Below are 14,460 nucleotides of genomic sequence, written 5' to 3'. Positions count from 1 at the left end.
GGACTCTCCATTTACATACACACATTGGAGTCTATTGATGATGATGATACAAACCACTGCAGTGCAGTACCTGAAATACCTACAGCGTGCTCTAATCGCTCTAATAGGATATTATGGTCGACAGTATCGAATGCTGCACTAAGGTCTAGCAGGACAAGCACAGAGATGAGTCCACTGTCAGAGGCCATAAGAAGATCATTTGTAACCTTCACTAAAGCTGTTTCTGTGCTGTGATGAGCTCTGAAACCTGACTGACACTCTTCAAATAAGCCATTCCTCTGCAGATGATATGTTAGCTGTTTGACAACTACTCTTTCAAGGATTTTTGATATGAAAGGAAGGTTGGAGATTGGCCTATAATTAGCTAAGACTGCTGGGTCTAGAGATGCTTTTTAAGTAAAGGTTTAACTACGTCCTGTGGTACATAGCTGATTATTAGAGATAGGTTGATCATATTTAAGATTGAAGCATTAATTAATGGCAGGACTTCTTTGAGCAGTTTTGTAGGAATGGGGTCTAAAAGACACGTTGATAGTTTGGAGGAAGTAATTATTGAAGTTATCAATGGTACTAAGAGTAGCTGTAGATAATATTACATCTGTGGGATGATTACTGGTAACTTTTTCTCTAATGATAAAAATTTTATTTGTGAAGAAGTTCATGAAGTCATTACTAGTTAAGGTTAAAGGGATGGTTTGCTCAAAAGAGCTCTGACTTTTTGTCAGCCTGGCTACAGTGCTGAAGAGAAACCTGGGGTTGTTCTTATTTTCTTCAATCAGTGATGAATAGTAAGACGTTCTGGCTTTGCGGAGGGCTTTCTTATAAAGCAGCAAACTATTTCTAAATGATGATCTTCTAAATTTGTGACACGCCATTTCCTCTCCAGCTTACGAGTCATCTGCTTTAGGCTACGTGTTTGAGAATTATACCACAGAGTCAGGTACTTCTGATTTGAGGCCTTAGTTTTCACAGGAGCTACAGTATCCAGAGTCGTACGCAGTGAGGAGGTAAAATTATTAACAAGATAATTGACCTCTGTTGGAGTAGCGTTCAGGTAGCTGCTCTGCTCTATGTTGGTACAGGGCATTGAAAATGATAACAGTGGGTGGATTATATTCTTAAACTTAGTTACAGCGCTTTCAGAAAGACATCTACTGTGATGAAGTCTACTCTCCACCGCTGTGTAATCAATTATTGTAAATGTAAATGTTATCAGGAAATGATCAGACACGAGAGGGTTTTCAGGAAACACTGTTAAATGTTCAGTTTCTATACCATATGTTAAAACAAGATCTAGAGTGTGATTAAAGTGGTGGGTGGGTTCTTTTACACTTTGAGAGAAGCCAATTGAGTCTAATAACAGATTAAATGCCATGTTGAGCCTGTAATTTTTAGCATCTACATGAATGTGGACGATAGATGATAACAATTAAGACTGGTTTCTGAGATTCACAGCTGGGGTGGACAGGTTAAGCATCAGGCTTTCAAATGAATTAAAAGTCTGTCTTGGTCTTTCGTGTGAAAAATTGCTGCCACACCGTCCCCTCGCCCTGTGCTTCGAGATTTCTGGTAGTTAGAATGACTCGGGGGTGTTGATTCATTTAAACGAACATAATCATCCTGCTGCAACCAGGTTTCTGTAAGGCAGAGTAAATCGATTTGTTGATCAATTATTAAGTCATGTACTAACAGAGACTTGGAGGAGAGAGACCTAATATTTAATAATCCACATTTCACTGTTTTACTCTTTGGTTCAGATGTGGATACTGTATTGTTCTTTCTTTGTGATTTTTTTATGTTTAAGTTGTTTATTGCTGGTTTTTAGTTTGTTTTTGTCTGTTTGGGAGCTGACACAGTCTCAATGGAGATGGGTTTTTTGGGGGGTAACAGGAGGAGAGAAGCTGCAGAGCGGTGTGTAAGACTGCAACTCTGCTTCCTGGTCCCAACTCTGGATAGTCATATTTTGGGGGGTTTAATAAATTTGTCCATATTTCTGGAAATGAGAGCTGCTCCATCCAAAGTGGGATGGATACCGTCCATCCTAACAAGACCAGTTTTCCTCCAGAAGGTTTGCCAATTATCTATGAAGCCCACATCGTTTTTTGGACACCACTCAGACAGCCAGCAATTTAAGGAGAACATGCAGCTAAACATGTCACTCCTGGTCTGGTCTGATTGGGGAGGGGACCAGAGAAAACTACAGAGTCCAACATTGTTTATATAATGTACATCCCCACCTACGTCTGAACAGATGGAAAGATCCACATTTAAGTCAAATTAGTAATTATAGTAATTATAATTATGATGCATTCAGAGCACCAGTCTGCAGCAGCCATCGTTTCTTTAACATTCAAAGATGACATACATGCTGTTGCTAAAGGAGGTAGCTTTTAAGCTCCCAGTGTTTGTTCTGATTGACAGCCATGGGAAAGCAAGCACAGTCAGACTAAAAAAAAAAAGCATAACACTGACGCACACAGAGACACAAGGGATGAAACCCCACAGAATAGCATGCATGTATTGGTGCTCTAACCTCTTCTGTATATATTACATCACTTTTGTTCCAAACTCCATTTTTGGTTTGGGCACTGAACTTGTAGAGGTTGTATCTTAAATTTCATTTTGACATTTCGTAATGTAGAGTCTCTAGACATGTTATATACTGGATTAAAGCCTATATTTGACTGGTGTCATGTGTTTAATACCACTAAATCTGTACCAGTGCATATATTTGTAAAGATAATGGATTAGCTACTGTATGTTTCTCTACTGATTCCCTACTGATTATGGTTGAAAGCAATGGTTTAACTTCAGTGTTTAACTGGTCCTCAGTAGGGCAACAAGTTATGTTAAGCATACTTTCTGTTTATCAGCAGTTGCTTCCCTTCATTTCAAACTGTTCCTGCAGTACATTCACAATGGGAGCTTCACAGTCCGACCACTGTCTTCCGCTGTCTACATGAGCAATAAGATATTGATTTTTTTGCTTGAGGATCTTGTTGTTGATGGACAGTAGACTTTAGTGTTTATTGAGCAAAAGAGACCTGGTGGACTCAGATTTTTTAAAAACAAACAAAAAAAGCAGTGGTTGTAAGAACACGGTGTATATGTGCCAGTGTGGGTGCATGAAAAAGCAGTGAGAACCATTTAGAAAATGCAAAGCAGAGAAAAATAAACATTACATTGATTTTTGTGTGTGTGTGTGTGTGTGTGTGTGTGTGTGTGTGTGTGTGTGTGTGTGTGTGTGTGTGTGTGTGTGTGTGTGTGTGTGTTTGCTACATTTATTTTAGGTGTCAGGAAGCCAACAATGGTCTTGTGTGCTACAGCACAATTTAGCATGACAACAGTGTGTTTTGCATGCAAATATGATTAGGATTCTTTTAAGCTGTTTTCATGTCATCTTGGATTTTGCTCATTACCACTGAGAAATGTATTAGTCAAACTGAACATAAACATACATATTTATATAGAGTGCTTCAGTTATTTCCTCAGCAATTTTTCACATACTGTAATTTCTTTTCAGCTGGTTTCTTTCACAGATTCACAGCATAAGTGAGAAGGATTACCAGCTTCTTTTCATATGCAAAGCTTAAATGCTACCAAAAACATTTTTAAAGGATTTGCGAGTAGTTATTGCTGAGCTGTTGTGATAATAAAACATGCAATTACAATACTGAAAACAGTGAGCTTAGAAGATGCTGAACTGTCTATAAAAACTGTTGTATCTTAACACAAAACATTAAGTTAAATGAAACTCTAAAAATATAAAAATGGAGACTACATAGCCTAGTTTCATATTTAGTTGATATGACTTTTTAAAGTTTTTCTTATTTTTTTCAGCCGTCACTGGGGCATTTTCTCTTCCCACATTTTCAGAGCCAGCAGATGTAAAGAGGAAAATAAACTTGTCATATGTCTTGCACTGCATATCAAACATTTGAGTTGCCAGCAGTAACTCCTGAATGCATTAATATTCACCTGGAGCAAACCTAAGCTGTCATCTTGTCTGAACTCTGTAGATGAAAATCCTGCCATGCTAACACCCCTATTACTGTCACCTCGATGAAAGGAAAGTTTGCACCAGATCCTCTAAGTAACTTGTTTTTAATTAGTAGCACTTTGTTGATGATACTCGCAGTTCATTTAGACAGCAAATAACTTGTGCAGTATCAAATGATCACTAGAATAACAGATTCCCTTTTAGATTAAATGCAAATGTGGGAATGTAAGCAGTTTAGCATATTAATCAAACACTGCCGAAATTCTGACTCAGTCCATTTCTTTTAAAGAAGGGGTTGTCACTTCTGTAAGTATGAAAGGTTTTTCTGTCTGTTCTTGTGAGAAGTACTCATATTTTTGCCAATAAACTACCAACATTTCTGACACGGTTTTAATACTATGGTTTAAGCAGGATCCTATATATCCATCCATACGTACATCACCTTTCTTCAGCTTATTTACCAGGGCTGTGGGGAGGCTGGAGCCTCAATACTATATCTTCAGAAATTAATTTTTATCAAACCCTGCTTTTGAAGGCTCCATAAGACTCTATTTGAATCCTATGAGGTGCTGGATTACAGGGTTTGCATTTTAAATAGTGTTGTTGAAGGCAGCTGGAGAAAACTGGTGAATGCATTTGCAGCAGTGGGACAAAGGATCTGTAATATCAAGCCTGGCAACCTAAATGACACACCTGCTCTTGCCTAACACTGATCCTCTTAGACCTATAGGAGGAGACAGGTTATTAGCTAGCATCACTCTCTGTACTTATTACATTGTGAGTCCGAATAAATGCAGCAGAGCAGTTAAACATGCAGTGTGTACTGTAAAGGCAAACTTGAAATATACCTGAGGCCTAAATTATTGTCTTCTTCTGTTTGAAAGGCTATTTTTCCCAGAAATAAAAGAACAGTGCTGCAATAACTAAGCCTATCCCAACCCATTCCTTGTCTTTTAAAGATTTTTTAAATGCATAATACACTAGCTGATCAGATCAATGCCCTGGCGGCAAGGTAAAATTGTCCTCGTAAAGTGCACGGGAATTACAATGGTCAGATTTTTTTATTTTTTTTATTTTGCAAGTCGATTGTGCAGAAATGGCAGAATTTCAGGACAGAAATAATAGATTTAGTTTTGATCTCTAGAGCATGGAGTTGTCTCTCCCAGGGGCCTGCCAGGGTTAAACTCTGATCTGCACACCATGACTTGCTCAAGGCTATGTGTGTGGTGTTATTAAAAAGAAATATTGCTTCATAAAAACCTGCTGCGCTGCAGCCAGGACTCCCATTAATGCAGACTGTTGCTGTCTCTGGGAGGTGGAATGGGACTTTTTTTTTTCATCTGTCCTCCTATTGCAAAGGCAATTAGTGTTGTGGTCCCAAAACCCTATCAGTCAAATAGATTGAAAGACACATTGGAGAGAGATGTTTACTTGTATTGTTCCTTTAAACAAATCACATCCTCTACCCGTGGATTTGTATAATGGACTTAGCAGGAAGGTACGCAATTTTAGTTCAGGCTCTGGCTGGTCATTTGCAATGCAGTTTGCAATTAAAACGCACTGCAGTGGCCATCTGGACAAAAGAGCAACAAGAATAAGCAAATGACAGTTTACCCTTGAGCTCCACTGGTGAAAAAAGGTCTCTTTTTAATACTGCTTTATATGTCTGGACAACTGCACAAGAATGGGACAGGTCCTATTTATTTTAATGACTCAATTTCACTGGTAAGCTACCTCAAAGTCAACATAAACCGTTCCAACTATATGGCAGCAAGCGATTCATCAAGTATTGTCAAGGACCAGCAGTAAGTTTAAGAAGCCTCCCTGTGTTATTCAACGGCTGCCTCACCCAGAAGCTCAGACATGCTCTGCATTTACCAGAACATGTCCTCATGGATGCCAATAGAGAGACAAGCTAGAGATTAGACTCTACTTGGTTAGTACACAGAGGTGCGATTGTGCTTTCGACGGTTACGATAAGCTTCCCGAAGTCCGGTAGGTGGCAGTGCAGTGTTCTCAGGTAGGGAGGGCAGGTTGTGGAGGAGTGGGGGGGCGTGTGTTCCTCTTGCACAAGCGCTCGTATGTTGCTTAAACCTGACGTGGGTCGCAGCCGAGCGCTTAGAGCGACAGCGGCGTGCGTGCGCGCGAGAGTGTGTGCGTGTGTGTGACGGGGACAGAGTTGCGGCAGGGCAGATCAGAAAGTGCCTGTAGCTATTCTTTGGCCGGCTCGCGCAGTCCTCTTTGGACCGCCAGAGTCGCACGAGACTGGCGACACGCTCCGAAGCCAGTCGGCTGGCCGCGTGTGACCCGAGAATCCCTCACTGATGACCAGACTCGGGCTGCTCTGGCACGAAAGGTGGAACTAAACTACATGAATTGATTTGAGAGCGATGAACTGGCAGCATGGCCAAGTGGTTCAAGGAGCACCTAGGATTCAAAACTACCAAAACACCACCACCGGCTCCTCCGAAACCGGACTACAGACACTGTCACACCGGTGTGCCCGGTGCGCCTGGCTTCCAACAAACAAGCTCCGGGACCACCTTTCCGAGTCCCGCTCAGCCGGACATCCTCGCTGCCTACAAACTACAAAAGGACCTGGATTTCGAGGATCCGTACACTCCAGGTGGAAATATCTCATTCCCCCCGAGCTTGAACACTGTGGGGTCACCGGATATCAAGTATGTGTCACCAAAGCACCGACTTATCAAGGTGGAAACAATCGAAAAGAGCAGCCCAGCTCCCGGCGGGGGTGTCACGGTCACCCAGGCTGTCGCCGTAGGGAGCGTTAAATCTCCTACTTCACCTCCCTCGGACCTCGACAACAAGGAGAAGGTGGGTAAAGTTTGGTCCTTTCAGCCTGCCCCCGAGTCGTATACAGAGCAACAACTTTCTGCCTCCCACTAATATTTGTATGTGAACAAATCGTTTCCCTCAAAACCAAATTATAGCTATTTCGTTTAAAACTTTACTCAAGGGAAAACGTGTGTGGTGAACATGGCACTTTACTGCTGTGAGGAATTAATCGCCACAACCGGCAGAACTTGTTATCACAATCGCACAACGGCTTTCCACCAGAATTGCGACATCAGCCCCTGTAAAAAGCTACACCACAGAGACTGTATGCCGTATGATAAATAGCTCAGTTTGTCAGCTGATATGCCCGGTTTTCATTTTAATGCAAAAAATGATCTTTCGCTCACCTTTTGAGCCTTCACGTGCAGACGCACTGCTGTCAGCCCATCTGTAGCTTCTTCTCGAGCAACTGTGATCTCGACAGTGGCTTTAATTGAACTTTAATCTAATCTTGTTTATCTAGACAGACCAATTTAGCGAATGTTCATTGCAGTAAAGCCTGCTGTCTTAGAGGGAAATTACTTGTGATGAGTTTATGGATATATTATGCTCTAATTTGATCCTCTCCTGGCTCTGCCAGCACATACTTCGCACCTTTTGCTTTTTTAACTTTCTCAGAGTGAATGTGGAGACTGACAGCCAGACAACACGCTGTGCCTTGGAGCATGCTGTCATGCCAGGCTTCTCAGGAATCCATGCACTGGGCTTATTTGGAGAAAGCTGAGATGTTTGGTATTAGTGGGCGTAAGGACATGTGGTTTTATAAGATTGATCCAGTTTAAGAATATTTTCAGTCTCTGCATACCTTGTTAACTGAAACCTGTGCTCATAACTCAGAGCACGCCTCAGTCACCTCTCTTATAAAATTTTTGCGTGCCTCTTGGCTTCACCTGCATGTTACTTCCTCCAGCACCTTTCACACTTGTCTTGTGACATTTGGAGTGTTCAACACTTTCATTTATACTCCAGTGTGTCTGCAGCCTGCCACAAGAGTGTTGCGCGAAGGAAGTCCAGGTTTAATGACGCGCAAGAAGATTGTTACCATCCCCTGAATTTCCCATATACCCTCAACACAAAAAACAGGAACCAAGTGAAACTCATAAAATGATATTCTGTTTCAGTGTTTGTTTTCCCACACTGTCAGCTCGTTTTCTTTTTTTTTCCTATTTTTTTTATCAGACCTCATTAACTTGGTATGCCGGTTTGAGAATCAGGCAGCTATGTGTTATCAGAAGAAAAAGCAGGAAATGAAAATACACAGTTTTAACCAGGCACTGCAGCTGTTCTAGCTGATTAAAGAAATTACAGTTGTCTCTTGTTAATTGAAGCTTATTTAGATCTCACTAATTTAGAATTACACTTGCATCTGTGCTTCACCTCTCTCCCCATATGTGCACACATGGCTTTAATGTACAGACAATTGATGGCATAGTATGGGCTAAATACCTCACGCCGAGAAGCATGTTTGGTGTTATAGATGAGCTAAATCAATACTGACAGCTGGGGAGCTTAAGCAGTATGTCAAGAGAAGGTTTTTAAGGCTTTCTTGTCAGGTGATGAAGTTTCAATAAAAACGTGCAGTAACGGAGAGAGGAGTGAGATGAAGTAGCAAAAATAGCTGCCAAAAAATATTACACTGTTTCACAAATCTTTCCCCCACAAAAAAACACGGGTATGTCCCATATATTTACTTCTCTAAATGATGGATGAGAAATTTGGAGAAAAGCCCTTGAAATGCCGTAAGCTACGCTCCTTAACTTCCTGAAAGAGCATTGTGAGGCTTTTGTGAGGATTACATTTTGTGTGGAAGCTGAGGATTTCTTTTCCGACTGTTGCCGGCCACGGTAATTGTTTGTAAATCCTTGTTAAAGGGATTCTCCTGGTGTGGATTTTAAAAATGCTGTTAATGAAGTTGTGTGTTCCATCAATCTCTGCAGTAAGCCTAATGTTAAGAGGTTAAAGGTAGGTGGTCGTCTTTGTGAGTTCTTCGTGTTTAACAGTTTCATAGCTATTTTTCTTTAGGCATTGTGTTACCACAAATGTAGGGGTATCTGCATAATGATAAAAAGAAGTGTGTTTCCACCTTGTAGCACATATCTAAGCGTAGATTCCCAGTCATAGTGATAGTTATTTGTCTTGCTGCAGACTAAATGCTGACTGCTAGGAGACTCTGTAAAAAGCGCACAAGTGCCTTAACAGCACTGCTCAGTTACATTGATGTTTTAATTACTTGACTCATGAATTCTAATTATATCACTGCTTGCCTAATGCCTGAAATGCCAATAGCAGAGTGGAGTGAATTTTCTGAAGTGAGAACACTGTATCTATTCTTACAATTTCAAAGTGTTCCATTTCATCTCATAAAATTTCAAATAATCTTTTTGCGCTTACTTTGATTTGCACTTTTAACATGGAGTTTTATGCAGACTATGGCGTTTAACTCATAGATTAATATTTTCAAAGTATTGTGATGCATTTTGTTTTTAATGATGCCAAGCCCTTCATGGTACAGTGAGCTGAGAGAGATGATCAATTATCATCCTGCCTTGGAGATAATTAAAGGCCTCATCTCCCAGCTCATCGCTCTACTCAGCACTAACTTAACTTCTCTCAAGGACACCCAAAAGTGGTGATGAGCTCCATTTGAAAATGTGTAAACAAAAGCAATAACGGAGAGCTGACAGGGTGCTGCATCTGGGCGGAGTGGTGCCTGTCATCATCGGTATCTGTCAATGGACCTGGGAAACGGCTGTTCCATCTAACTTTGGCTCTTTTTACTGCCCGTAGTACCTTTGATTCAGTGATCCCACAAGCCAGCTTGTATTTCTGTCTATAGAAATGAGTAGTTGGATCAGGCTTGCAGACAGTTGTTGTGCAGCCTGCAGAGGCATCTGGATAGACAGATATCCTCTATGCTTATTTTCCTTCTGTGCACCTTTTTACAAGACCTCACTCTGAATTTCAATAGATTTTGCTGGAGGAGAAAAAACTGTGGTATACCCTCCCAAGATCGGTAGTGTTTTTCGCATTCTTGGAGGATATAAGAACGTACTATGTGCTGCTAGTGTCTTCCATTACCAACAGATAGTACAGCCCCCCCCCCCCCCCCCCCCCCAAAAAAAATAAAAAATAAAAATCACTTGTCACTGCTTTTACTCAAGTTCCCATTAATATGTTCCCTTGTATCTGAACTGGATTGGTGAACAGTTGTCGATAAACGCAATGAGAGACTGATACACAGAGATTCCTACATTTGCTAGGGTTAAAATCCAATCTTATCAGCCATATGCATTAAAAGTGATCAGCTTGGGAAAAGTTAATGTGCTATTTCTTATTTTTTTTAACTTTACCATAGCATTCACGTATAGCTGTTGTCTTGGGGTAAAGTTTAGGGATTGTATTACTATAAAAAAGGTCGGGAATGCAAAAACATCAAACTTGGTACGAGTTCATATACTCCTACCGACACATTTCCTTGTCTTTTGCATTGGTCAGACTGTCTGGACTGCATGCACATTACACTGCCGGTAGTGCATGTTTAATCTCCGCTCAGCTTCATTTCCCCACACCCTGAATATTTCCGCTTGGCCTTTCACCCTGGCACTCCAGACATCAGTGGAGTTGTATAAATGCATCCCACTGGCCTTTCACGGTCTCATCTCTGCCAGTGATAGGAAAAATGTCAAGCACAAACATCAATATCACCTGGGTCTGCGAGAGTGCTTTTCTTCAGGGAGCCAGAAAATGGATGAAAACATGAGAGCCCATCATGTTTTGTTATAGCTCACCTTTTACTTGCAGTTCTCTGGCTTTTTGTATCAGACGGAGGCTGGCGAGGTTGATAGCAGGCCTGACTGGTTGTTGGAGCAGTGCGGTTTGGCAGCTGTTTCTCTAGTCTTTCACGAACCTATTTGTGTTCGCTCAGTTGGAAGAATATATCTTAAAGTCATGTCTTTCGTATGTTGAATTGTTGAATAAATATAGTATAATGGAATTATTGTATAGCAGTACTAAAAAGGGATGTGTGGTGTTTTTTGTTGTTTTTTTTCCATTGCTGTGACAATTTTATGCCCAAGTTGAAATAATCAACAGATTGGTGTGAAAGCTGTGTCGTGCTGTCTTGTGTTTTGCAGCTGCTGTTTCTCATAATCATGCTCGGTAGTTGCGGGCACATTGTGACTCACTATTTTGATAAATTGTGTTAAACTGTGTCACATAATTAAGTTTGCGTGTTGTTATGGCTTTTCTGAATCATAGCAATGAGGACTAGACAGTGATGTTACTGGTGAGATATGCCAAGCTTGATTGTAAGAGTGTTTTCTTCATTTCCACTTTGACCCATGTATCCACTAAAGGGCTCAGGAATGCCTTGAATTTCCTGAGTTATGCTAAGCATCTACAGCATTTTTTTTTAATCATACTGTCCAATAATAAGTTTTATTTGCCCTCTGCCACAGATGTAGTCTTTCATTCCAAACATTTTTTATACTCACCGTTTCTATGCTCTATTGTTGTTGATAACAGAGCTTTACAATGCATTCCTGACCTGAACAAGAATCTTAGAAGGGCTCTTTGAACGGAAGGAAGGATCACTGAGTTTAACAACTCAAATGTTTAAGCTCCACCTCGTCTAAAACAGTATGAGGTCATCTTGTTGTGGAAGATGTGAGCCATCATGTAACAGTTACTCTTTTAAAGTATGGAAAGGTTTTGCCTTTTGTCAAGATATCATTTTGGTGGAAACACAAATCCATTTAATTTACATCATGACATTGTAAGCTAACATCATTGAGTGTAATAACTAGCCATGGCTAAAGTGGATTTTTTGTTTTTTGTTTTTTTTCCCCAGCCATCCCACCACGTGCGCATAAAAGTTGTAGGCCTCGGGAATAATGGCCCTTAGCCATTGTTTGCTCATTTTCTTTTCTCTCCAACAGGGAACCTTCCTCCCACTTTAAAGAGTCCCGATGGAGTCTGTTGTGTTTGTTGCTCGATTTGCTTTTTCCAGCTTTGCGCCGAAACATCAGTCGTATAGTTCCACCAGGTCACAATTAGCCTGCAGACTAGTGCTGCAGCTCTGGCGGCTAGGGAGTTGTAGACACATGGCTCTGTTTTGTTTAATGACAGTGTGTGTAGCTGAGTGTACAAGCAGGCAGCCCTGGTCTGCAGGCAGATCGTCACACACAGATTAAAAGAGAAACAAATGAGTTTGCATGCCATCTGAGACACAAAGAGAGAATTTGCATAAAGCAGTGGCTTTTTGCCGTATTTTTGCAAGCTCACTCTAACTCTGATTTAAAAGCCATGCAAACTTCATCTGTAACCAAATAGTTATTTTTTTTGCCTTGCTGTAGAGGTCCTAGAGATAGACTGATTTGCTTTTTTTCTTTTCTAATTTGGTGCATGCAAGTGGCTGCTGTTGTTTTTGTGTCACACTGCAGGAGGCAGCCAGACTTCCGTCTTGCAAACAGAGCTGCCCTGTGATCTAAGTGCCCACCAGGAAGCCGAACACTTCCATTTCTTCTGAGCGGGATTCCAGACTTTTCATTTCATGCATTCTTTGAATGAGAGAAGATTTGAGTAAAAGAAATAGAACTGCTGTAATGCTACTGCATCATTTATGCAGACAAGATAGTGTTTTACTCCTTTTGTTTCTTAAAATTAGTCTGTTTGTTTGTTTTTTTTAATCAGTTGTTTTGGTGATAAGATTAAAGGAATAGAATTAAACCACTGTCTGAAGTTGTATGGTAGCAAATGCAGAGTGGCTTGGTTGCTCCAGGATTAAGGAAGTGCTCCCTTCCTGACAGGAAGTGTTTACAACTTGGTGACATTCCCTTTTTAACTTGACAAGTTTGTGCTTGCCCCTCTTTTCTGGCTGCCTATTCTGCTTTTCCCTCTTTTAATAAAATGCTCCTGGTGGCTGTTTTTACTTGAGAATTCTGAAAGTTTCAAGTGGCAAAAGGCACATAACTTTGTTGAAACAGAGTAGTGACTGTTCCTCAACCATCTGAACGTAGCCTTTCTTGCCGTTCGCTATGCTCCTTAGAGAGGTGGGAAGCCGCGTAGCAATAGCAGCGGTATGGAACTCCACCCTGCGCTAGCTCTATTGTCATAGTGGGCAGTGTATAGCAACCTTAGTACATCCTCACCAAGCAGAGGCAATCTGAGGCCACAGAGCTCCCAGTCTCAGTCAGCTCATCCTCACATAGCGTGAAAACATTTCTAGCTTTGTTTAACGCCGCCAGTGCGTTTTGTTTTCCTCCCTGCTCAGTGAATCACACTTTCATAATCAAAGCTTCTTTCCCTGTGGATCCCATCGTGTTATTACATGAAGCCCTATTCTCCTGTTTGTCACTTTGTCTTATAGAAGCTATCACTAAAATATGGCGTTTTTTTTTTTTTTTACATGTACATTATGATAAAACCATCAAATGGGAGCATATTGCATTTTCACTGCAAATGCCAGCATAAACATTCAGTGGGCAGACAACTTTTTCTTTCCATCTTAAATTATTCTTATATCTTAAAACCGAGGCATTATATCGTAATGCCTGTAGTGTTGAGGACAAATTGTTTGTTCACACTAGCACAGGATTATCATATTTAATGAAAATTCCTACATTCCATCACAGTACCTGAATTATTCTTGACTCTTGTGTGGCACCACTTAGTGTATGTAGCAGAAACACTGCCAATAAATCTATCACACAAGGATGGGGACAGAGAAAGGAAATTGGATTTTGTCAAGCGTGTCGTCAAGTACTTAATCTTGAATATCTGTCACATATTAAAAGCAGCGTCCCCTCTACAGGGTGCAACCCGCTGGCTTCTCTCTCCCCCCCCCTCCCTTCCCCTCGCTGGAGTTTTTAAGTGGCTGTGTGGAGTGCGTTTCAATGAAGGGGATCCTTGGGGACAGGTTGGGGTGTTTTCTGCTAACAAACTATGCATATGCATTTATCAGGAGATCGGGAAAGAGTAGGTAATTGCAGAAAAGTGGGGGTGCAGATTTAGCTCTTTATATATGTGAAATAATCCACACTGGATACTATTCGTGGAGTAGATCCGCAGGTAGATCCGCAGGAAATGTTGTTTGAGCAATTAATATAAGAGACCATGTCATAAAACATGCTTATATCTACTTACTTTTTGACCTGTAAAATTGATTGTTTAGTGGCTTAAATGTCACATTGTAGCTTGTTTGGATGATTTCTGAATCTTAATTTAAACCCTTACTTCTTGCCTTTTTCCAATGCCACCAAATTATTTTCTTACACTGTCTTTCTTCTGACTTTTTGAGCTTCCCCCAACAAGTCGATACAAAAAGCCATACATTTTTTTCAATAGCTAACGATGACTGGCTTAATAATTATTATAATCACTGAGAACAAGCTTTTGTTTCAAGTTAATTTTGTGAGCATTCTACATAAAATTAGGAAAAGGCACAAGACAGCTTTAATTGGAGCGATTGTTTAAATTGCCCTATTATTGTGGTCGAGGTTGCAGTGTTCTGTGTTAAGTACAACCAAAATGCAGTTTAGAGTGTAGAGGTTCTATAGCCTACTCTCATTTGCTTTTAAAGATGCTTTTGGGGAAGGTAATAATGT

General features: G+C 40.7%; 1 protein-coding gene across 4 annotated transcripts in view; it reads left to right on the top strand.

Moving 5' to 3' along the window:
• Positions 1 to 5,686: 5,686 nt before the first annotated feature.
• Positions 5,687 to 14,460, top strand: part of shf (Src homology 2 domain containing F) — a 92,964-nt gene continuing 84,190 nt past the window's right edge. Inside the window, exon 1 of one of the 4 annotated variants that reach the window (XM_026172887.1) lies at positions 5,687 to 6,835. In XM_026172887.1, the coding sequence (XP_026028672.1) occupies positions 6,404 to 6,835 (432 nt within the window). In that variant the 5' untranslated portion in view covers positions 5,687 to 6,403. The remainder of the gene's footprint in view (positions 6,836 to 14,460) is intronic. The other 3 variants (XM_026172880.1, XM_026172895.1, XM_026172905.1) reach the window with 3 other exon arrangements.

This window comes from Astatotilapia calliptera, chromosome 1 (genome assembly GCF_900246225.1).
Source record: "Astatotilapia calliptera chromosome 1, fAstCal1.2, whole genome shotgun sequence".
Classification (NCBI taxonomy): Eukaryota; Metazoa; Chordata; class Actinopteri; order Cichliformes; family Cichlidae; genus Astatotilapia; species Astatotilapia calliptera.
Note: the sequence above shows the minus strand (reverse complement) of the source record. Positions and strands in the feature narration are given on the sequence as shown.